Genomic DNA, 22,183 nt, shown 5'->3' with positions numbered 1-22,183 from the left:
TGGTTGGTTCCGGAAATTAAAGCAGCCACCTGATCTCCTGTCCCCACCACAGAGCTTGCAATCTTACGAGCACCAGCTTTCGGTGAAGCTGGTGATAACACGTGTAGTACCAAGTACGGGATTTTCCTAGGAATACGGAGTACAGAGCTATCCAAAGGCCTGACCAGACTGTCAAACTCGTTGCAGAAGAGCCGAAAATGACAAAGAATTCCCGGGAAATGCTCCACTCCGTCTGGCGCTTGGATGCGTCTAAGCTTCGGCTGGCCAATCGGAAAGCGGCTTGCTTTCGTCCGGTCTCTGCGTGATCTCGTCCCATGTCAATCAGGGGAATTACCACCGGAAGACTCCGTATAAACATCAGAAAGAACGGCATCTTTATGACAGGACATACACTCCTTCGACAGAGGACAGACAAAGAATATGTACTAGAAATCCATCGCTTATTCAAACCAACTCAGCTACTGAATCTGTAAGACAAAGTGAATTGGGACAGTTATCCATGAAAGAGCTTTAATGCCTAATCCGGACAATATGGATGCGCTTCTTAGTCTGGAATCGCTGCGATTGTCTACAAGCCACAGCTGGGGACTTTCATCCAATGTCCTGGGCATAAACCCTATGATGCCAGATTTCAATGACACCCTGAGTTATGGAATATGCCTGGATGTGCGATGCTTTTTTGAGTATGTGAATATTCTACAATAGGGTATTTTGATATGTTGCCATGGATTGCCTGATTTTTTTAAGCCAAAAGTTATGCTTCAGATAGTCGTTCAGATATGCTACACCACCGGTTCATCCATGTCTCTCTCCATTGTTCCTTATACCACTTGTGAACTCTTCACATTTCCTTGTCTCATAAGTTAAGACACATGCCGCACATTGTCTCTCATGCTTTAGATTCTGTTTCTGTCGTCATTGGACCATATGCTCGCGATTTATCACATATATAAATCGTTGCCATGGTGCCGATAGTCGTCACGGAGCAGATGAACAGCCTCACACGCGATATCAACGACTAAGCGGCTTGTTATATCTTCTCATGTTGACGTGTCTCTTGAAATCTTTTCACTTACCTTTCAACTCCCATCTCCAACCATTGCTGCACATCGACTTCCAACAAGCCTCTCTGACCGAAGTCAAGATGAATCAGGAGGTGGAGAGGCACTTGGCTCTCATTCCAAAGCACCTCCGTCAGCAAGGTTCTTCCCTGCTCTCGCGAGCGCGCGCCATGAGGTGAAGACTACCCCGCTGTTTCAAGCAAGGTCAAGGCGGTGCTCCAGGACTTGGAAGCGGGCGCGGAGGTGTTTTCCCAGTACGGAGTTCTTGGGATCCGTTTGGAGACGTATGGCAACGGACCACAGTCTGGTTCCAGCGCGGACTCTGAGCCAGAGAGGAACCGGCTCATCTATGGAAATATCACTGCGCCTTGGTCGGCCTTTATCTGTGGTAGTCAAGGAAGTGGTAAGAGCCATACTCTCTCGTGTCTGCTTGAAAATGCACTCCTCTCTCCGAGCAAAACCGGAACTATCACCAATCCGCTTGCTGCGATTGTTTTTCATTATGACAAGTTCACTGCCTTCGCCAGTACTCAGTTGTGCGAGGCAGCCTATCTTTGCTCGGCCGGAATCCCGGTCCGCGTGCTTGTCTCGCCTAGCAATTTTCATGCCATGCAGAGACAGTATGCCAACTTGCCGGGTATTCCAGCCTCAGCGCCCAAGCCCAAGGTTGTCCCGATGTACTTTCGGGAACAGCACTTGAACATCGCAATGATGAAAACCCTGATGGGAGTGGGAGGCGGAGAGAACAACACCCCGTTGTACATGGAGGCGAGCAAACTCATCAGATACCTTCCTTGCGCTCGAGACACTAACTTCTGTATCTAGGTGGTCACGAAAATCCTTCGGGACATGGCTCGCGAGTCGCGCGGTTCTCCCGGACTTAATTATCGTTTGTTCAAGAAGCGCCTTGAGGCGGAAAGATTCATACGCGGTCAAGATGCACCCCTGAAGATGCGTCTCCAACTACTGGAATCTTTCCTCGTGCTCCCCGGCGAAGACAAGGGAGTCCCAAAGGATACATGGAAATTCAATCCCGGCACCTTGACAATCATTGACCTGAGTTGCCCATTTGTCGACGCGGATGACGCGTGTGCTCTGTTTAATATATGTCTTTCACTGTTTCTCGAAAATCGTCACGACGGGGGTCGTCTGGTAGCACTTGATGAGGCGCACAAGGTACGTAGTTATCTACGTTGCTTTAGTTGATAAAGCGCTTTTAAAACTGACATGTTATTCCCAGTTTTTGACCACCAACTCTAGTGAAGCTGTGGAATTTACCGAGACCCTCCTCTCCGTTATCCGACAGCAGCGACACCTGGCAACTCGGGTCGTGATCGCGACTCAGGAACCGACTCTCTCGCCAAGTCTCCTGGACTTGTGCAACGTGACCATCGTTCACCGATTCACTTCCCCGGCTTGGTTCAAGGCCCTCGAGGGACATCTTGCTGGAGCTGTCATTGGAAAATATCGTGGTGGAAAGAAAGCTGCTGAAGGGGACGAAGGAGAGCCACTTCGCCTCTTTGACCAGATCGTGAGGCTGACCACCGGCGAGGCATTGGTGTTCAGTCCTACTGCGATGCTGGATGTTGCGGATGAGGCCGATGACAGTTCGAACACCGACGGCAGCAATGAGTGGCGCTCGGACAGTGACACTTCGGCCGAGTCTATGCCTACCTTTCAGGAGCTTGGTCCGCGGTATGTGAGGGTGAGAGTCCGCGCGCGCATTACCGTGGATGGTGGTCGCAGCATTCTCGCTGAGTGAAGTGCACCATACGTCTGTTGGTATTTCGATGTCGGATATCCCTCATCATCAGCGCAATTGGTGAGATAGGGTTGGACTCATAGATGTTGACTACGAGAGATTCAAGATAATTCTGTGGTGGTAATATCGAGTAGATCCTAGCATCCAAAAAAGAGAAATGCAAAATTCCTACTAGTTAAGTATATTTCGTTGATGCTGGTATTGGAGTAGTCCTCCCTAGTATGATTTTATATATTGGCAAATCTGTATTCAAACCTTTCATTGCTGTCAGTGTTAGTATCTCTCGATTCTGTACTGCATGGGCAAAAATTTTTCATTGAAAAAAGAATCCAAAGAGGAAGTATCCCACGCCCATTATTCGTTCTTTGTCTCAATCTGCGGTATAGAAGAGATGAGAGGCGGGGCGGAGGTGATGGGGTATGACGTCGACCGGACCTTCCCAGTCTGCTCTCCCAAACTCACACTAACACAAAGATCTTAAATCCTCATTTACGATGATATCCAGCAGCCACTCGGACTGTGAGGGCTGCCGCTGGCACTGAATCCGTAGTGCTGGATGGCTTTTATTGCCTGTCATCGATCTCCCCATCTTGGGGAGAACCAGAAGCTTCTGGGTGCTCAGCAATTGCCCACTGACTCGATACTATGAATGATCCTGGTCTTGACCCCTCTATTGCCGATGCGGCCAGTGAGGCCGACAGAAATGAGTCAAGCGACCCTTCGAATCCTGAAGCCGACGAATCTGAAACATATCTGCATTGGGCTGCGGAGGATAGGGAGCTGGCTCAATTCCTGCAACCGGCAAGATGGTGGATCGCGAGTACAGAAATACCGTTGCTGGCGGTAGGTGGAATGGAATCCGCAATGAGCACGCTTCTTTTGCTGATATGCTGCTTGAGGCCACGTTTGGTCCCATGGCCAATGCCTTTAGTATCTGTTCCCTTTCGCAGACTTGGAGGATGGTTGTTCCTCCAGGCCTGGGACCCGACCAAGGAAGAGATATCAGCGATCCAAGTTGGTTAGTTCTTCGGTTTTCTTGAACGATCCGGAATATATCTCGGACAGAAGGCTAAGGAGCTCTTCAGGGTCATTGCTGTCAATGCTGTCTCCCTTGCGTGCGCCTTGATCGCGAATCTGTGCTTGCTGGTAACGATGGCGCGGCGCCTCGCATTTTCCATCGCGCAGCCCATTGTCATCGTGGGATGGTACATCTCTTCGCTGCTCCTAATCTGTATACTTGCAATCGTCTCTCATGACGTCCACTCGTCGGCAAACGTCAACCGGCAGCTGACGCAGGGGTATTACTATGGCGCAATTGCAGCCGCTCTATATTTTATTCTTTCTTCGGTTCTGACCTTCACACTTTACGGAGCATATAAGGGACACTACGAGCGGGAGTTCAGACTGACGAAAAGTCAAAGGACGCTAATGGTGCAAACGATTGGTTTCTTGGTCTATATGCTGTTGGGATCGGCGGTCTACTCGCATATAGAAGGTTGGAGATACACAGATGCCGTGTACTGGACTGACTTTACCCTACTCACTATCGGCCTGGGCCAACCGGCACCACGGACCCATTTGGGACGTGGTTTGTTATTTCCGTATGCATTCGGAGGGATTGTTATCATTGGTATCGTGATTGGCTCTGTTCGGGCACTAGTGCTGGAAAGAAGCAAGAATAAGATGAGCAACCGTTTGATTGAAAAGACTCGCAGGTTTCTTGCGAAGAGGATGACATCGACCGACAAAAGAAGCATCTTCAATATCGTTCCGAGTCCGGCAGACCCAGACCTGGATGAGCAGGAGCGGCGGAGACGTGAGTTCCACGCCATGCGCAAGGTGCGTCAAATTGCCGACACAGAACATCGATGGCTGTCCTTACTTGCCTCAACAATAGCTGTTCTCACTCTCTGGTGTATTGGAGCGGTGATCTTCTGGCGCGCCGAGGGGACCCAGAGATGGTCATACTTCCAAGCCTTGTACTTCTCCTACACGAGTCTTCTGACCATCGGATATGGGGATTTCTATCCCATGAGTAACTGGGGCAGGTCCTTTTTCGTCTTCTGGTCTCTGTCGGCAGTGCCCACCATGACCATCTTTATTTCGAACCTCGGCGATACTTTTGTCAAAAAGTTCAAAGACTTCGCAAACTTGCTTGGTGAATTGACCATTTTGCCGGGAGAGGACGGCTTGCGGGAACGGTTGAAGGGAATGCTTCGCACGTCCTGGACCTCGAACCTGTTTGACACTAAGAAAGAAGAGGAGGAGGAGGAGCCTGAAACGCGTGAGGACCCTCACATTGAGCGAGCAGAGCAAGCGTTAGAACAGGAGCAGCTCCGGGAGCAAGAAGAGGCGCACGAGCGAGGCGATATCGTTGCCGAAAATATCCACCATTACCAGTATCTGCTCGTACGGGAGCTGCGAAAGATGTTCAAATATATCAACACCACGCCGCCCAAACAGTTTGACTACGAGGAATGGGCGTATTACCTCAAACTGTTGGGCGAAGACGAGTCTGTTTCGGAGAGGCATCGAACTCCCGGAGTGGACGACGTTGTGCCCGCAGCGCTGCCAGAAGATGTCCAGAATGATGTCCAGGAGAGAGCTGGAAAACGAGGCCGATGGAGCTGGATTGGCCACCGGAGTCCACTGCTAGGAGACAGGGAAGAAGCAGAGTGGCTTTTGGACGCACTGGCGTACAAGTTGGAGACAGAGCTGAAGAGGCTGAGTGAGGAATACAAGCGCAATCAGCAACAGTCTGAGCAGCAAAAAGCGGATCAGCAAAAATCGGATGACTCGGGAGATTCACAGAAGACCAGCGAGGATTCTCAGTGATGAAAGACCCAGTATATCAAGTATAAGATGATTCTATGACATTTGTTTAATCACATGTTTTATTCCTTCACATTCTGTTTTACTCATCTGAGGACATTTGGATGCGGAAGCTTTGCAGTCATAAGGAGTCATAAGGCCATCCGAGCGACCCCCATCCACTTCCAACTTGACATCTAAGTGCACGCTTTGCGACACCTATACGACACCCAACCTATATAGGATTTCTCAGCGAGAGCGTGTCTAGAAATCATGTGGCATCTGTCAGCGTGCTGCCAGCCCATGCTCCAGAACTCAGCTTTTCTCAATCTTAGGCCACACCGTCTGAGAAGGCGCAAGAGTTCTGACTCCATTCCTGTGCCCTGAGACTGTTGATTCTCCATTTTGTCAACAGACTGGCCATAAAACTGTTTTGTTTGTGCTATTACACGTGCTGTGATCTTTGTTTATTGTGGATATTCACGTCAACAACAGTGGCTGCACCTGTACAGGTGACGGAGGCCCTCACAGCTGACAGAGAGCTTTGTCCAGGCTCTTTTATCACTGCTTCAGACAGCGCCATCCTCTTCTTCTTTGATGTCATGATGGAAGAAAATACACTGGCATTCCTTCCTCTGCAGCCTGGAGGCACAGCAACTGCTGAAGCGCTGCCGGTTCCCACAATTATCCTAACCTACATGCCTGGGGCATCTCTTCCAGCTTTCACTGTCCTCTCCTCTCCGGGAGGTTCGATTATCTCGGCCCCTGGGATGGGTGAAAGACCGAATAAGCTGCCCGAGTTCGCGATTATCATCATCATCGTTGCAGGAACGATCTTTCTCGTATCGCTTTGTACCTTCGTCTGGATGCTTTATCGTCGCAGGGTTCGATCGCGAGGACAACGAATCCCAGAACAGACGCCTCGACGCGAAGACGGACGTGGAAATGCCAATGAGGATTTGGGGATGAATCCTGGCCCGCCGCCAGAATTTCCTATACAGATAACGACGGACGGGACAACTCCAATCACCCACAATTACTTGCAGGAAAGTCGACAGGAAAGCTTGCAAAGCGTTTATGCGAGAAACCTCCTTCTCCACTACATAGGAAGGAGAAGGACCATTAACAATCAAGCGCAAGCTCGTTCCGGCCCAACAGGCTCCAGTGAGTCGTCTTTCTCAGGGCAGCCTGCCAATATTCCACGTCCTCAACCGGCCCGAACGTCACGCAGATACGACTCTGTGATTTCGTCGATTCTCAACCGGTATGCACGGACTTCCATGAGACGGTCTCAGATGTCTACTATAGACGAAGTCGAGCTCTCTGATTTCGGTCGCCGAAGAGAATATTCTACCTCGCTGGAGGATGATAGGGCATCTGGGCATAGCCGCCAGGTTCTGATTCCACGGCTGGGATCCGATAGAGGATTTGCGACAGTGACATCTGACACACACAGCACTGGAGTCAGTACGGACAGTGCACCGGTTCCTCACTGGCATGACCGGCGAAATTCAGTGATCTCAGATATCAGTTCGCATGATCCGAACTATATTCTGAAGCCGAAAGTCTATGAATATGAGGCGACGACGAGCAAGTCGCTCGATCTTTACGAGCATCAGGACTTGCCGGATTTCAAGCATAGAACTGATGAGAATTTGTCCTCCGAACACTACCCCTATCCCAGTCGACAGCCATGCAGGAACGAAGGACAGGATGATGCAGCTGCTACAGATACACAGGTTGAGAACACCCGACGCGAGGTGAGCAGTGTTCACCAAGACAATGGTAGCACGTCTAGGGATGAGCCACGCGGTCGTGGAGTTAGAGCAGGAGTCGGGTTTTCGGAGGACATGGAGGCTGGTTTGAGGCCACAACCTCTGACTCTCCGCGAACCGAGTTCGCAGCAGTTGCCCAGCCTGCGCTCTGAACGAAGCTCAGAGACGCCATATTCCCTGACTCGCTCCGTGGGACGGTACTGGGATCAGAGTTCGTCATCAAGAAACCCCGAAGGGGCTTCGACGACAACGGTCCAGACGCACTACCAGGCGCGCACCCACGCGCATCCATCGAGCAGCCTGACGGACCTCAGCGCTGACGAACAGGCCAGGCACATAGCTAGACAGGCGAGCAGGGAGTATTTCGTGAGGGAAATGCAGCGATTGAGAGAGGAGGACTCTCAGCGTCGCGCTCCGGCCACAACTCGTCCTGACGACAGCAATCAGGAAGTTGACATTGATCTCCCGATCCAGAATTTCGAAGAAGATGAAGAGTCTCTCGTTGATCCAGCCCTCGCTATTCCGAGAACCACCGCGCAGTCAGGTGCTGGTAACGACAGCAATGATCCCCGTGGCGATAATAATAACCATGGCAATGATAATACTGAAGTGAGGATCAACTCGCGAAGGGGCAGACACACCATGGCACCGTACCATCCCGGTCAAAGCCAGCATGCTCGCCACGGCGACAGCAACAGCAACCTATTCGTCGACGACCGCATCCCCAATCGCTTCCAGTCCGCCGTATCACGAGACATCGAGTCGATGATCCTAGAAGAAGGGGTGAGCATCTTCAGTCCAAGCATCTACTCGCGCTTCGAGGCCGAGACGGGGACGCTGGCGACGCGTGACGAGGGGAATGATGGGCCGAGGAGGGGAATTTTGACCCTGGAGGATTTCCGTCGTTGTGTTCGGGCGGCGAGGGCGGAGCAGGGGGGAGATGTGGATGAAGAGGAAGAAGAGGAGGAGGAGGAGGAGGAGGAGGAGGAGGAAGGAAGAAAATGAGCTCTACATGCAGGGAAAGAAATGCAGTGCAATGGAATTGTTTTAATTAATAATGAAAGAAGTATTTATGTACAGTACGGTATGTCAGTCGATTACTTCATTAGTTATCAGTTAGTTAGTTAGTGGATTGATTACTGCAGTAATGAAATCAATAACGATCAAATTTAATAATAATAATAACATAATAATAAGCAATCAGGGCGCGCCCGAACCCTAGATTCTTTCACTTCGATATCTATCGATTCAGTCGAAATCAGACAAAAAAAACACCTTTCGAGATTCTCGAAAGATATAGATAGATAGATAAGTAGATATATAAATTTCTACTGCTCGGGCGCGCCAGGAAGGCTGATTATATTATATCTATAGATAGATAGATAGGAGGCGCATGCCCCCAGTTGGTGTTATTTATACTATAGATTAGATAGATAGATATAGAGATATTAATATTAGATAGATCGTAGCAAATCATTCGAGTTTTTTTTTTCAATTTTTGGCTAGCCGGGCGAATTTTGCCTACGTAGCCTAGAGTAGATAGATTACTAGAGTAGATTAGAGTAGATTAGATTACCGGGAGATAACAGATACTGCTTAGATATGATGTCCAGGCGGGCGCTGGTGTCAGATTATATCAGTGCTCTATTTCCATTTTTTGAATAATAAGAGAATGAGTAAGAGAATGTAATTGTAATGTAATGTATAGAGATATGGAGATAGATTATTACTAAGGAAGGAAGGAAGGGGAAGGGAAAAGAGGCAAGAGAAAATAAAAAAAAACAAAAAGGAGAATGAAGGGTCGAAGAAGAGATTAAGTATCGCTGGCATTATTGTAGAATCTAACTTCATAGCTCCACAATATCATTGCATAATATAATCCAATCGGATAATAATAATAATAAACTGAACAAAGAGTAAAACAGATACTGAAGGGGAATATTAAGAATATTAACAATGCGAAACTAGAAATGAAGACAAATAGATTAGGTAAAGATAATAAAAAAATAAAATGAAACAGATAAAAAGAAATGCAATGAACCAATTATTAATAAATCAAACAAGAAGCCACCCAATCCCACGCCATAATTCCCACACCTGTGACCATACAGTATAGTACGGCACAGTATTGTATAGTCCATCACTCAAACAGACTGACAACGTATCCGCAGTCTTCTCGAGGACGCTGGCTCAGGCTGCAAGAGCGGCCATTGGCGCAGTCGCCTTCTTGCATGGCTCTGTCCCTGTCTCTGTCTCTGTCCTTGTCTCTGACCCTATCTCTGTCCTCGTTCTGGTCTTGGACTTGGTTGTGCGCGTGATTCGAGACAGTATGTCCGCGCGTACATGTGTTCTCTTTCTTCTTCGTATTCGTTCTTGTTCTTGTTCTTGTTCTTGTTCGTCGCCGTGACACGCGAAGGAGCTCGAGGAGGGAGAGGAAAACGAGAACAGGGAAAAGCAGAATATGGACCGCCCGCGGAGGAAGATACGATGACGATGACGATGACGGCCAGAGAAAATGCGATTGACGAAGGCGAGTGCTTGGATGGTTGTCTTTTATATAGTGGTAACGAGGAAGATGATGAGGTTAGTGTTATGTATATAATGTATAATATCATATATCATTTATATGTCGTATGGATGTTGTTCGCTTGCTCGCTTGTCAAAGCCGAAAATATGGGAGTGAAGGCATTGATAAATGGAGATAGGTGACCGAGGGAGGAGGAACTTGTTAGTTGAACTCACGTTCTTGATGAGGTTTTAAACGCCATTTTTCCTCAAGAATTAAGTGAATAAAGCAAAGAAAAGTTTTTTTAAAAAAAAAAAGAAAGAAAGAAAAAAGGTATTTCTCGACGACGGATCACGACCAGAGGACACGAGATGGAAGGCTAAGAGAAAGACTGACTGACTGATGTCTGCGGTATAAGTAAGACATCTCCATCCACGTTTGTCGATTATTATCGATATTGATTCAAGGGAGAGATCGATCCGGACTTACTGAATGAGGGAAGCTCTTCGAGATAGATATATGACTAGAGAGGCATATAGATAGATCGACAGAGAAAAGAAAAGAAAAGAAGGACAGCAAGCGGATAATCCACTGCTCTGCTACGCTTTTCTCGATAGGTTCTGATGCGATATGAGAGGTGATTTGAATTGACTTCTTTCTTGGTAGAAACGCGTAGGACAAGTAGTCGATGAAGAGAGAGGAATGAGGAATAGAGACGGTGATTCTTCTAGTACTCGCTCGCAGATACGCGATACGCGTTGAAGGACCCCGGCCACAGGTCGTAGGACTAGGTTTCAGTGCGGCTGCGCATGCTGTTGTGTTGTGGATAGGGAACTGCATAACGATGAAATGTCATCCGGCAGGAAATGATGTAGACTCCAGTCATTGGACAGAACAAGACAGCAGGAACAACAAGACAAGGACTGTATGATTACGACGCTGTATTGACCATTGCATTGCATGGCATCTGTCTATGTGTGCAGCTAAAATCCTATCCTAGTCAGGATGGATGGATGGATGAAAGAAAAGAAAACAAGCAGCAATATCAAGAATGCGAAACCAGATCCGCAGAAGAGTATCTGTGTATAGATGCATGCAACAAGGACTGCCTGAAAGTCTGTGTTGGAAAGAAACAAAGTCCGACTGGCCGCCCTGCGGAGTCGGGTTGTAAAGAAGCAATTGCTTAAAAGAAAAGAAAAAGAACGAAAAAAGGCCGACTAATTAGTGTACATATCTACAGGTGACAGGGAATGCATGCTGTCAGCCTGATATTAAGACCCAGAGAAGGAAGAAAATCTAGTCAAGTTAGCAAGTCCTCAGTATACCAAATAACTGATGTGATACTCACCATCAACACGCCAAACATCTTCGCAATAAGCCACCGGTTCCCAGACACTCTCGACCAGTATTTCATCAGCTCGCGCTGCGCCCCCTCCACGTTGTCCACCACATCCTCTGTATTCGCGTCAATCCGCTGAATCATCTCCGACTGTTCGCTGACCATGGCCGCCAGCTGACTGAAAATCCCGCCCAGCTCGTTAATCGTCCGCTCAATCGCCTCGATAGCTTCCCCTCGCGCCTGGATATACGAATTGTTGGGCTGAGCCTCTTCCATCATGAGAAGCTGCTGATCCGACGTCACGCGCCCCGGCTGTCCCAACACCGAACTCGACGAAGGTTCCAGCGTGAGCAGATCGGATCCACCACTCTTGTATCCTGGCTGAGGCGTTTTCCTTCCTGGGGCATTGTACAACGGAGAATCCAAGCGCTGGGGATCCAAGGCGGCCTGAGACTTGGACGAGACGGACGACACGAAGTTCTCCGTACGGGACCGCGACGCTTGGATGTTCTTGGTCCGCACCTCGAGAACCTCTTTGAAGTTGGCGCCCACATCAGCGAGCTTGCCTTGCAACATCACGACGACCTGATTCGAGTCAGCTTCATCCCAGCCACTCGTCGCGGAGTCTTACATTGTCATTGTGCTCTCCTTCCTGGTCCGTCTTGCTGCGGCTCGACTTGGGATGCTGTGACTGCGTGAGTGCCTGCAGCGCAGCGATCTGAGAGTTCAGCGACGCCAGATCCTGCTTAATCACGTATGTCAACTCGGAGATTTCGACTGGTCGGTCGTCGAACAGCGTCTTTCGTTTTGCCACTGCGATAGTTAGTTGGTCCTTCTAAAGTAAAAAGAACAGGCACCTACACTCGGCTAGTCTCTGCAATTTTGCCGTCGTGCTGGTGATGCCTCGTCCAATCTCTGCAGCCTTCCTAGCAAATTCCGACCTCGCTACTCTCTTGCCCTGACCCGGCGCTGCGCTACCGTTGGCCTGTTGTCGCTGCGATTCCGATAGCAATGCCTGACGCTGAGCCCCGACTTTGTTCGACGCCAAGCGCTTCTGGGCCTGGCTCAGAATGGACCGGAACTCGGGTGTCCGGTCCTGGATGGAGGTTCCCGTCATGTTGATGTCGACAAGGGCATGAACTCAGGTTGGATGGGTAAGTCGCTGTGGCAGCAGTTGCAACCGCCGTCGGGATTGTTGTCTGCAGAGGCTCAGCGGAAGCGGGCGACGTGTCCAGTCGGTGAGCGACTCGAGAGTGCACAGAGAAAAACACCGCGACGCCAGATCAGAGAAGCAATCAGGGCACTCAGGCCAGGCTGCTGGCGCAACTGGCGACGATAAGATATCGCGGTGCTGGCAGCAAGATGAGACGAGGCGAGGCGTTCGCTGTCCGCGCACGGGGTTGTCCCGGCCCAAACGGGAATAGCGTGCTGTTCCCAAAATAGACACGCACGTGATTCCGTCGGGCGATAACCTCCGACTACAAGACTCGACTCCGATGCCTGCGTACGGAGTACCACAGCAGACGGGACAATGCAGCGGAATGCTCACTGCTGAGCAGATCGAGGCTTCTCTGTGACTCTGTCCCTCCGATGCGTTGATCTCCCAGCTGGCGCTGTCTGGCGGTGTCACGGTCGCAGCGCGGCTGGGCAGTTGGCAAGCTCCGCACCCGCTGACTGGGGCAGTCTTGGCCCCCTCAGCCTCGCGACCGCCCGTCCAGCTCACCTCTGCTGCAAAGTGTCATTTCATCTGATTCCCTTCCCTTCCTTCTTGCCTGAGTCCCGTTTTTCTTCCTCTCAGCGGGCTGGTCCGGCTCGCCTCCAGCCTCTAGATTGTGTTTCGATTAGCTTTCCAACGAGCCAAAGTCGACCGCTAGATGTGCTGTGGTCGCTGCTGATGCTCGCTGCTGCATTGCCGTGATCTCGAGTCCGCAATGTCGGGTCATTACCAGCGCCCTTTTCCCCCAGATCGCCAGGGATCGTACGTTGCTTGATCTCACTGCTGGCTTTGCGCTGCTCTCTGTACAGTACATCTGCTAACGTGTTCATCTGTAGATTTCAGGGAAGCACTGGGAGTCCGCTATCTCCGACTCCTTCCAACGTCCCCGTCTCCTTCAAAACAAATGTCAATCGGACGAAGACGAAGCGATGGGTAGAGGCCAAGTCGTATTCCTACGATGGAGGCGACTGGGGTGGCGATGATGACTACGAGGAGGAAACTCCTCCTGTACCCGCTCCGCCAGCAGGCCGTCGAGATGACTCCCGCTCGCAGTCGAGTAGCGCGCCTCGCTCTGGAGATCGATCTCTCTCACGAGATCGATTAGGAGGCAACGATCGACGCAACGAGGCTCCCAGTCAATTGTCCTCGGACAAACCAGCGGACGCTCCCAGGGAAAGCGTCGACTCCTCCGCAGCCAAACCTCCCACCTTCGTTCGACCTGCGGACATTTATAAGCGCATGCAGGAAGAGAGAGAAAAGGAGCAGCAGAACCGCGAACAGGATGCATTATCCCCTGGCGACACTACGTCGGCGCCGTCCCAGGCTGGTCCGTCAGTTTCGTTACCCGAGTTGAAACGAATGTCAGGTTTCGGTTCGGATTTCTTGAGTGGCACAAACCAGTCCAGTCAGGAGACACAGCCGGCGGAGAACGCCGCAGCCGGTCAAGAGCAGGGTTTACACCACAATCCTTCCCTTGGATTCCGGTCTGTGGTCAATCAGGCGTTCGATGTTCCGGAAACACCGAGCTCCACGGTCGACAGCGTGGTCAGGTCAAACAGCGACAGCACCTCGGTAATCAGTCCCATCACAAGCAACCGTATTCTGGACAACGAAAAGACACCGACCATCACCGAGGAACCTGCGGAAATGGCCCCCGCAGCTTTTCAGCCGGGGTATCGACGGGACTTGACAGTCCCCGCCCCTGGAAATGGGCCAGATAAAGTGCCTGCGGTATCCACCGCCGAAAACCTCCCTCAAGCAGAACTCGCTGAGACATCCACCGTGACTCCCTCACAATCTCAAGACAGTCTCGATGCAAACCAGGCTCAGAGGGAGTCAGATCCGGATAACGGGACGACCCATGCTCCGTCCCCAGAACCGACGAAGGCTGCTCACGAAAGCGTTCCTAGCGGTGATGCCCAGGCTGACACTCACGTTCTCAAGTCCATTGAGTCCGATGACCAGCCTGAGACGGAACATAAAAAATGCATATGCACCCACGCCTCTGCGGATTCCTGCAGAGCCACAATCCCAACAGGGCTCTTCCACGGGTACTATTCCAGAAATCCTACCATCAATGAGCACCGAGGCTTCACCGCAAGACCTGGAGAGCGACCGGCTGCGGAAGGAGATTATTCGGTCCCTGAGTCCAGAATCGCCGGAGACTAAGGGCTCGTCAACACAGGCGCCGCAGGCGGAGCACCTCGAGCCACGACCCCGGTATGACAGTACCTATCTTCCTACGGAATATGACAGCTATTGGAACGAGGAGCAGGACATTACTCCTACTAGTCCTCTGCACCCCAAGCCCCCGGCGTCGTCCAAGGAGCCTCTTACCCTCACCATCAATCCTAAGCCTTCGAATGAGGCAGCATCCACGGAACGTGCCGATGATGCTGATGTCTCTGACTCTCAAAATCCTCAACTAAAGAAGCGCTTTTCATGGGAAGAGTCTGATGATTCCGAGGAAGATATTCTTGAAGACCCTTCGCAACCTTCAGAACCTGTGCCGCCCTTTCAGACGTCTGAAAAGGAGTCTCAATCTGAAGAGAAAGCGGCTGCGCCCAATCCAGAAGATGCTGGAGCTCTCAGTGTTCCAAGCAATCAAGTAGAGAAAGAGAAAGAGAAAGAGACCGTCACAAGTCAACCTGAACCTTCACATAACCAGCAGCTTTCACAGGTTTCCGGTCAACCGGGCAGCGAGCCGAAACTACCCGGGTTTCGCCAGATTCTGGAGATTAAGTCTCAAGAGAAGAGAATTCAAACCTTCAAGGAGACAAGAGAACAGTTTGCAGTCATCGACACAGGCTTGGCTAACTGGATTCGGTCAACCGCTGACGCTCTCCCAGAACATGCCGACCTGGTGCAACGCGACGGCCACCTTCCAGCTGGAGCTACCAGGCCTGTGCCTTCCAGAGCTAAGTTCCCGAAGTTCTCTTCGCTTGGAAATCTCTCGCTAGCGACGCTTGACGAAGCTGCCGGCGCAGGTCACGCGAGGCGTCCGTCCGGTGCTCCTCTCAGCGGTATGATCAACATGCAGAACGTCGAATCGAAAGGGAAGGATCTGCTTCACAGTGCTGGGGTGCTCGGTGGTAAGGCTGGTGGGGCAGCGCGAGGTTTCTTTGCCAAGGGCAAGAGTAAATTGCGAGGGAGCGGAGGCGTCGACAAGGTAGATTGATTTTCTTTCTGGACTTGGCCCGCATCTTGTGCGCGCGTGGATCATTTGCTTTTCATGACTTCTAGCGGGTTGGGCGTCTATATACCCCTTTTTTACCTTTCCTGCCTGAACTCTTCCTTTTTTTTTCTCTCTCTTACCTTGTTTGTCAGTAGAATCGGCCAATTGGGCATATCGATGGGATATGGGGCAATTTCTATGTGTACTTGTATCTGTCAATTACTTTTTCCATCAAATCTTGAATTTCATGTTTCTAATTTGTTGGCTGTTTTGTAGGGGTCTTTGTCGATATTTGGCCATCGCAGGAGCTTGCAGCTGGACGATGTGCCCAAGATATCCAACCTAGATCGAGAGAAGCCATCTGGCGAGCCATCTGGCGAGCCATCTGACAAGCCGTCTGACGAGCCGTCTGGTAACTCATCTGGCAAGCTATCCCCCCAGCGCCTTTCGGTCAAATCTGGAGGCGTGCCTCCTCGGCTTCCTTCATTTAGATTCCATGAGAAACAGTCCTTTTCGCAGTCGTTTATTGACACCGCTGCTTTCTCAACAAACAACGCAGTTCCTCCCCGTGCTTACTCAGCGCAAGGATTTTACGACCAGGAAGCACGGCGGAAATCGCTACTGCCGGTCTCCGAGGAGCCCTCTTTGTGGACGAGGTCAGAGACGCCATCCATCGATAGTTCTTTGACTCGGCGGATGATGCAATCCGAGGGCGTCACGGAGAATACTGGGTCGTCGCTCAAGAATCAGCCTGTGGCCGATCTATATTCAGCTGAGCGAGATCAAGATTCGTGGAGACCATCGAATCAAGGCCTCTCTGGAGAGAACCGCTCCGATTTCCCAAAGTCTCAACTGGACATCTCAACAGGACGTGATTCTCCACGTCTATCCCTGCCTCGTCTTCCGGCTCTGGATTTAAATTTTTCTGAGACTCCGGGTATTCGAGATTCCGCATTGAACGCGGAGTCTAGCCCCGATTCAATAATTCACCTGACAGATTGCGAATTCGACGATCCGCCTAGGAATAATAGGACATGGAAGCGCAATGCAGATTCCAACTACGGAACATCCCGTCCAGTGTCGCCGGAGAACCTCAGAGTATCGCCCCTGCCAGAGGGAAGGGACAGACGGTTATCATCAGCGTCCCAGGTATCGGCGATTAGTGAAGAGATGGATGCGGCTGCTGCCACAAAGTCAAATGCCCCATCGGTGTCACAAATCTCTGCCATTAGCGCAGAAGTCATCAATGCTATTAACGGGGGTCTTGACGGAGACACGTACCGGTCAGAGCCAGAAGAAGCAGACGACAAGAAACATAATGGTTCTGAGGTGGCTAATGTAGACAAAGCTCTATCAACGACAAAGGAGACCTCGGAACAGCAGAATGGGGAACAGCAGAATGGGGATAATCAACCCCCTAGATTTTCATTTGAAAGCGAGGGAAATAGGCCTGTGGTGGATATCCCGGTTCACGTCTTGGAAGAATTCACGCGGGCTGGTGAGGATGCTCCTGACGAGCCTCCACCACCGTTTCCTGAGCCTGAAGCGGACTATCTGGAGGACAAGAAGGAAGAAACTGAAGAAGCCCCGCCATATGAGTCTACAGCCCCATCCCAGACGACGCATTCTGATGCAAGTGCCGGTCTCGGTATATCAGCAGCACAGCATCCTCCGGCCTCGCAGCCTCCCCAGGATCCTCCCGTTCGTCAACCCGACAAGCCTTTACCAACCAGGCAGAATGGACCTACCTGGAGGCCAATTCCACCTAAGTCTCACTCTCACACGTCCTCAGCTCCATCGCCGGGAAAACCTAGTGGCAAACCTGCTGTCAATGTTCGTCGTTATTATGCAGTTCTCAATCAGCAGGCTCAGCAGCAGCCACGGCAAGAGCAGCGTCGCGAACAGGTCAGTCAAGGCCAAGACAGGCAGCAGAACCGTGCACAAGCAGAAGCGCAAGCGTCTTCCAGTCGTGACGCAGGGCACTTCCCCGGCCACGAACACCGGAGGGGATCTTCGGTGCCGGAGACGACTGCCACGCCGAACAGTTTTCGTGGGACTCTGAGCAGACCAGACACGGACAGTCAGGGAAGTGCCGACAGCATGATAGCCAATGCGGCTACCTCTCGTCTTGATCTGCGCGCAGAGCCGTCCCCATTGAATCAGCACGAAAAATCTTCGCCCTCGAGTTCCCAGCAGCTCAAGAATAAAATCATGAAGATCGGAAAGTTGCCTCGGATGTCGGTTTCGGGGGGCAATGCTGCTTCCGCTGAAGGGAAGAAGATGAGCTCTTTGATCAGCGTAAGTATTGCGATCTTTTGTTTCTGATTTTTCCCGCTGATTTGTACAGGGATTCTCTAAATCCTCACCTAATGGCCACCACGCCAAAGCAGAAAGCCATTCTGAAGGCAAGCGACCGGTCCCTCAGCATAACCCTCCGGCAGGGCAGCCCCAGCATACGCCATATGCAGCACCTTGGAACGGGCAGAGTCAGCAGCCAGCTCCATATTACTACGGCTACAACACCGTCTTGGAACGTGGCCCACCAGTGCAGCAGTATAAGCAGACTCCTCCCCCTGTGAGCAATGGTTCGTTTGCGGGACAGCCTCCACCTCCAGAAGGCTACTACGCTCCCAGGCCTGAATATAGCCCCTATGATCCGTCTTACATTGGCGGGTATTACCAACAGCCGCCCATTCCAGGACCGAGTGTTGCGCCGAATCCGGGGTTCTACTATCAAGCTCCTCCTCCAGCTGTTCCGCCGTCACAGTTCCAATATCAGTATCCGGTTGCTGCTCCACACCAGCCATATACATCTCCTCCCTCTCACGGGCATTCCAGCCCGTCAATGCATTCGGCGCATTCTCCCGCTGGCACGTTCTCGCCACCTTTGCCTCAAAGAGATTCATCCAGCCCGGAGCGTGGTCGCAGCCGGGCAGAGGAGCTCCACATGCGATCGCGGAGCCCGCGGACCTACCTGGGACGAAGGGAGGAGCAGAGTAGTGCCACGACGGACTACTCCGATCCGGCGCACCGGTTGGGCAAGTTCAATGCCGTGCCGGAGACGCCTCGGATCGGGGATCAGGAGCGGCCGTGGAGCATCACCTTGCCCGAGGACCCGGACGAGGGGATCTCGTTCCGTCGGCCGTCGTACCAGGTGCTTCAACAACGTGCTAGACAGGCGGCTGCTGACGATGACGACGATCCTCGCTCGCGACCGCCTGTGCCTGCTAAGGACGTGCCAGCAGGGGGTGCTCCGCGGTCTCAGGCCCAGGCGTCGGGATCCAGTGGCCAGACCTCATCTTCTGCCAACGGGAACCAGCTGCGCTCTGACGCGAACAGCCGGTTGCCTCGTCGGTATGAGGAGGGGACGGTCATCGACAAGACGGTGACGCCGGTGGAGCTGCCTGTGCCGGGGGACGACTCGAGCGAGGAGATTGTTATGTCGAGCACGGCGTATCCGGGGCAGGAGTGGCATCCGGCGGGCTACGAGCACTGGATGCCTTATTAAACCAATATTCTTAATATAGCACATTCCTTATTTGTTTTTTTCTTCTCTTTAGCGTACCAGAGATACCCAATCATTGTTCTGCTTTCCTTCCTTTCTTTTTAGGGTTTATATATGTTTTATCTCTTGCAGGATATATGTCTGTACCTGGGACGGTGTCTTTCCTTATTTTATCTATATATTTTCTCTCTCTCTTATATATAGAGAAATCTTCTGGTTTCATTTCTTGTCTTGCAGTGTATAATATCCGCCCTTATCATGTCATATACAAGTCTTTTCTTTGTATGGACTTGGATGTGTCATAATTGTCATATTGTCATAATTGTCAGTCATAACTGTCATAATTTGTTGATCTGCGAAGTGAATAGATATTCATAATGAATTAATTGTTGTATATTAATCGATTTCATCATCATTCATTCATCAATACGCTGTATATCCCCCGTCAACTATCTGCGATACCGTCAGCAAGCAATCCAACAAACAATTCGTTCGTAACTTGACGCAAAAACAAAATCCAAAACCAAAATGGATAACCTACGATATCAGACCCATTCAAATAACTCGACGCATCCGACGCCATCCACACAACCGTCCCCTGCAGCTCCGACGGATGCGCCATGCGGCCGAGCGGGATGTCCTTGACCCAGGACTGTTCCAGGTCGCGGCCTTGTTTTTCCAAAAGCTCCCGGATGAGGTCCGTTTTCATGTACCCTGGGGAGAGGGTGTTGACACGGATGCCGTGGGGGCCCCATCTGAATCAGTCAGTATGTAGTCGCAGGGGGCTTAGAGAGGGACTTCTTGTGTATCTTCTTGTGTATTCATTCTACTTACTCTGTTGCGAGTGACTTGGCGAGCATGATGACGGCGCCTTTGGACTGTACGACTAGTCAGTGCAGGACATTACAGTTTGCGTATAACATATCATATCGCATCATAATAAAATAAAACTCCAGCCTGGATGTCTGCACTCACCGCATTATAAGCAGCCTGCTTCTGAGGCCTCACACAAATACTCCCCGACATACTCGCAACAAGAATAATCGACCCTTTGATCTTCTTTTCAAGCATATGCTTCCCCGCCTCCCTCGCCCACAGCCACGTCCCGTGCAGATTAACATCCAGCATCCTACGCCATCGCTCATATTCATAGTTCTCCGCCTCGACATTGTCCACGATCCCCGCCGCCGTGACCAGCACGTCGACCTGTCCGAAATCGCGCACGATCTGCGAAAAAGTGGCTTTTACTTGCGATTCTTGCGTTACGTCGCAGGCGTAGGGTTTTAACTCGGGGATTGGCTCAGAGGGTTGTTGCGTTCTGATGTGTTGGCGGATGTGCTCGATGGAGGATTGGGCGGTGGAGGGGGTGAGGTCGACGCATGCTCTGTCGTACAAAAGAAATTGTCAATGGGAATGAAATAGTCTCGTAGAGGGATGGGTTTTTTTTACGCACCCCTTTGCACCCGACAAGGCGAATCCGGTTAGGAATTCTTTTCCTAGGCCTCTTGCGGCGCTGGTCGAGATGTCAAAGTCAATTGCTGTTGCTGTCTGTACTGTAGTGATGTAGTGCTGCAGTGCTTCTTACCCCGTTACTGCAGCAGTCCTGTCAGCACGGACATTCAAGAATAGAGAAATATAATTAATATAGGTATGGCCTTACCAACACAAGTCTTCCCCTCGAGCGAAAAAGCAGGCAGGGTCCTCACGCCACGAGAGCTGCCACTTGTTGACACTGACAGTGGTAGTAAAAGTGGTGATAGGCATGGCCTTCGAGGAGGACAACAAGCTCTGAACAGCGCAGAGGAGCTGCGAGACAAGCTGCTGCTGCTGCGGAGGGATAGCATGGTTGCGGGATGAACCAGAAATACGACACTATTTCAATAAAATATACTTAATATGAGTGTGTATGATACTGCCAGTAGACTTTCCATATAGATAATATCTATCTACTGATCTACTACTATATATACCCATAAACTAACCTCGAACGATCAATACTTTATACCTTATTAGGCGTTTTAACAGCAGCTGCGTTGTACAGCTAAGTTAATAATTAACCGCGAGGTTAGTAAAGGTCACATGGCATGGTGTAGCTCAGTAGATAACCCAATCGGGTAATTGCCATGTAATGCCCTCGCTTGTCCAGAACCTTCTAGCCCGTGGGGGAGAGAGAAACGTGGGGGAATGCGAGATGTGGAAAGTCTGCCGAATGTACTCTACCTAAATAATTAAACCGCTATCTTAGGTTAGGTATATAGGTAGCTAGTGCATAGTGGATTGGCGTACTTCGTAAGGTAGATTTTAGCAACTGACGCGGTTGGCAGGTTGTCCGATACATAGAATAGACCACTCGGAGGACGAGGAATGGGGATGCTGTCACGGGACTTGCCATCAAATGTACAAGTACTCCTGTGAACTCATACGTAGATCACAAGAATTATTGAATATAATATAATACAATGCAGTCAGTAACTTGAGGAGATTAAAGAGATTAATTTTATGCAAGCTGGGAGGATTGCTGATTCTAAAAATATACTCTCTATCTGCAGGTATTTATTTAGTCATTTTTAGTCTTTTATTAACGTTAGTGATTCTTTTTTTTTCTTTTTTCTTTTTCTTTCTTTTTCTCTTTTTCTTTTTTAAATTGGATGATTTTATACTAATTTATTTAGTATGCAAGCTGGGAGGATTGCTGGTTCTAGAAATATCCTATCTATCTGCAGGTATTTATTACTTAGTCTTATATCAACGTTAATGATTATTATTTTTTTTGGATTATTTTATACTCCTAAAATCAATGAGATGGTTAGCCAGCTGCCGGAAACGGCGACATTCGACGCCGTTTTTCGCGTCACTCTAACCGCCCGTTCCCACCACGCCCATCCCCTCTTCCTGCCACGCACCCTCACCCCATCACGTGACCCATTGGCTGCCCCTTAGTGCCTGGCCCAGCCCGCGCTTGCTCGCGCGCGGCTGCTCCCTCGGGACCCGTTCATCCATTTCATCTACTCACCTCACACTCACCCTGCCATT

The 22,183-nt window shown here is 50.5% G+C and overlaps 6 protein-coding genes across 6 annotated transcripts; 4 read left to right on the top strand and 2 right to left on the bottom strand.

Moving 5' to 3' along the window:
* Positions 1-1,144: 1,144 nt before the first annotated feature.
* Positions 1,145-2,823, top strand: T310_3004 (uncharacterized protein; the record flags this gene model as incomplete). The annotated part of the gene is made up of 4 exons (XM_013474111.1): positions 1,145-1,202; positions 1,243-1,790; positions 1,887-2,237; positions 2,302-2,823. The coding sequence occupies 4 exons, from the start codon at positions 1,145-1,147 to the stop codon at positions 2,821-2,823; spliced, it is 1,479 nt and encodes a 492-aa protein (XP_013329565.1).
* Positions 2,824-3,468: 645 nt separating this feature from the next.
* On the top strand, positions 3,469-5,658 carry T310_3003 (Potassium channel; the record flags this gene model as incomplete). Its single annotated transcript, XM_013474110.1, has 3 exons — positions 3,469-3,666; positions 3,774-3,841; positions 3,909-5,658. 3 exons carry the CDS (start codon positions 3,469-3,471, stop codon positions 5,656-5,658), a joined length of 2,016 nt encoding a protein of 671 aa, XP_013329564.1.
* A 581-nt stretch (positions 5,659-6,239) lies between these two features.
* On the top strand, positions 6,240-8,414 carry T310_3002 (uncharacterized protein; the record flags this gene model as incomplete). The annotated part of the gene is made up of 1 exon (XM_013474109.1): positions 6,240-8,414. One exon carries the CDS (start codon positions 6,240-6,242, stop codon positions 8,412-8,414), a length of 2,175 nt encoding a protein of 724 aa, XP_013329563.1.
* Positions 8,415-11,175: 2,761 nt separating this feature from the next.
* T310_3001 (ER-Golgi SNARE complex subunit (Sed5)) lies at positions 11,176-12,371 on the bottom strand (the record flags this gene model as incomplete). Its single annotated transcript, XM_013474108.1, has 4 exons — positions 11,176-11,211; positions 11,264-11,839; positions 11,886-12,067; positions 12,116-12,371. The coding sequence occupies 4 exons, from the start codon at positions 12,369-12,371 to the stop codon at positions 11,176-11,178; spliced, it is 1,050 nt and encodes a 349-aa protein (XP_013329562.1).
* An 814-nt stretch (positions 12,372-13,185) lies between these two features.
* On the top strand, positions 13,186-19,153 carry T310_3000 (uncharacterized protein; the record flags this gene model as incomplete). Its single annotated transcript, XM_013474107.1, has 5 exons — positions 13,186-13,232; positions 13,280-14,382; positions 14,492-15,639; positions 15,922-17,943; positions 17,993-19,153. 5 exons carry the CDS (start codon positions 13,186-13,188, stop codon positions 19,151-19,153), a joined length of 5,481 nt encoding a protein of 1,826 aa, XP_013329561.1.
* Positions 19,154-19,573: 420 nt separating this feature from the next.
* Positions 19,574-20,994, bottom strand: T310_2999 (short-chain dehydrogenase/reductase SDR; the record flags this gene model as incomplete). Its single annotated transcript, XM_013474106.1, has 6 exons — positions 19,574-19,603; positions 19,692-19,905; positions 19,985-20,028; positions 20,126-20,534; positions 20,604-20,664; positions 20,805-20,994. 6 exons carry the CDS (start codon positions 20,992-20,994, stop codon positions 19,574-19,576), a joined length of 948 nt encoding a protein of 315 aa, XP_013329560.1.
* Positions 20,995-22,183: the final 1,189 nt, after the last annotated feature.

The sequence above is a fragment of the Rasamsonia emersonii genome, assembly GCF_000968595.1.
Source record: "Rasamsonia emersonii CBS 393.64 chromosome Unknown ctg1118621760047, whole genome shotgun sequence".
NCBI lineage: Eukaryota > Fungi > Ascomycota > Eurotiomycetes > Eurotiales > Trichocomaceae > Rasamsonia > Rasamsonia emersonii.
The sequence above is the reverse complement of the archived record's forward strand: the minus strand, read 5'-3'. Positions and strand labels throughout refer to the sequence as shown.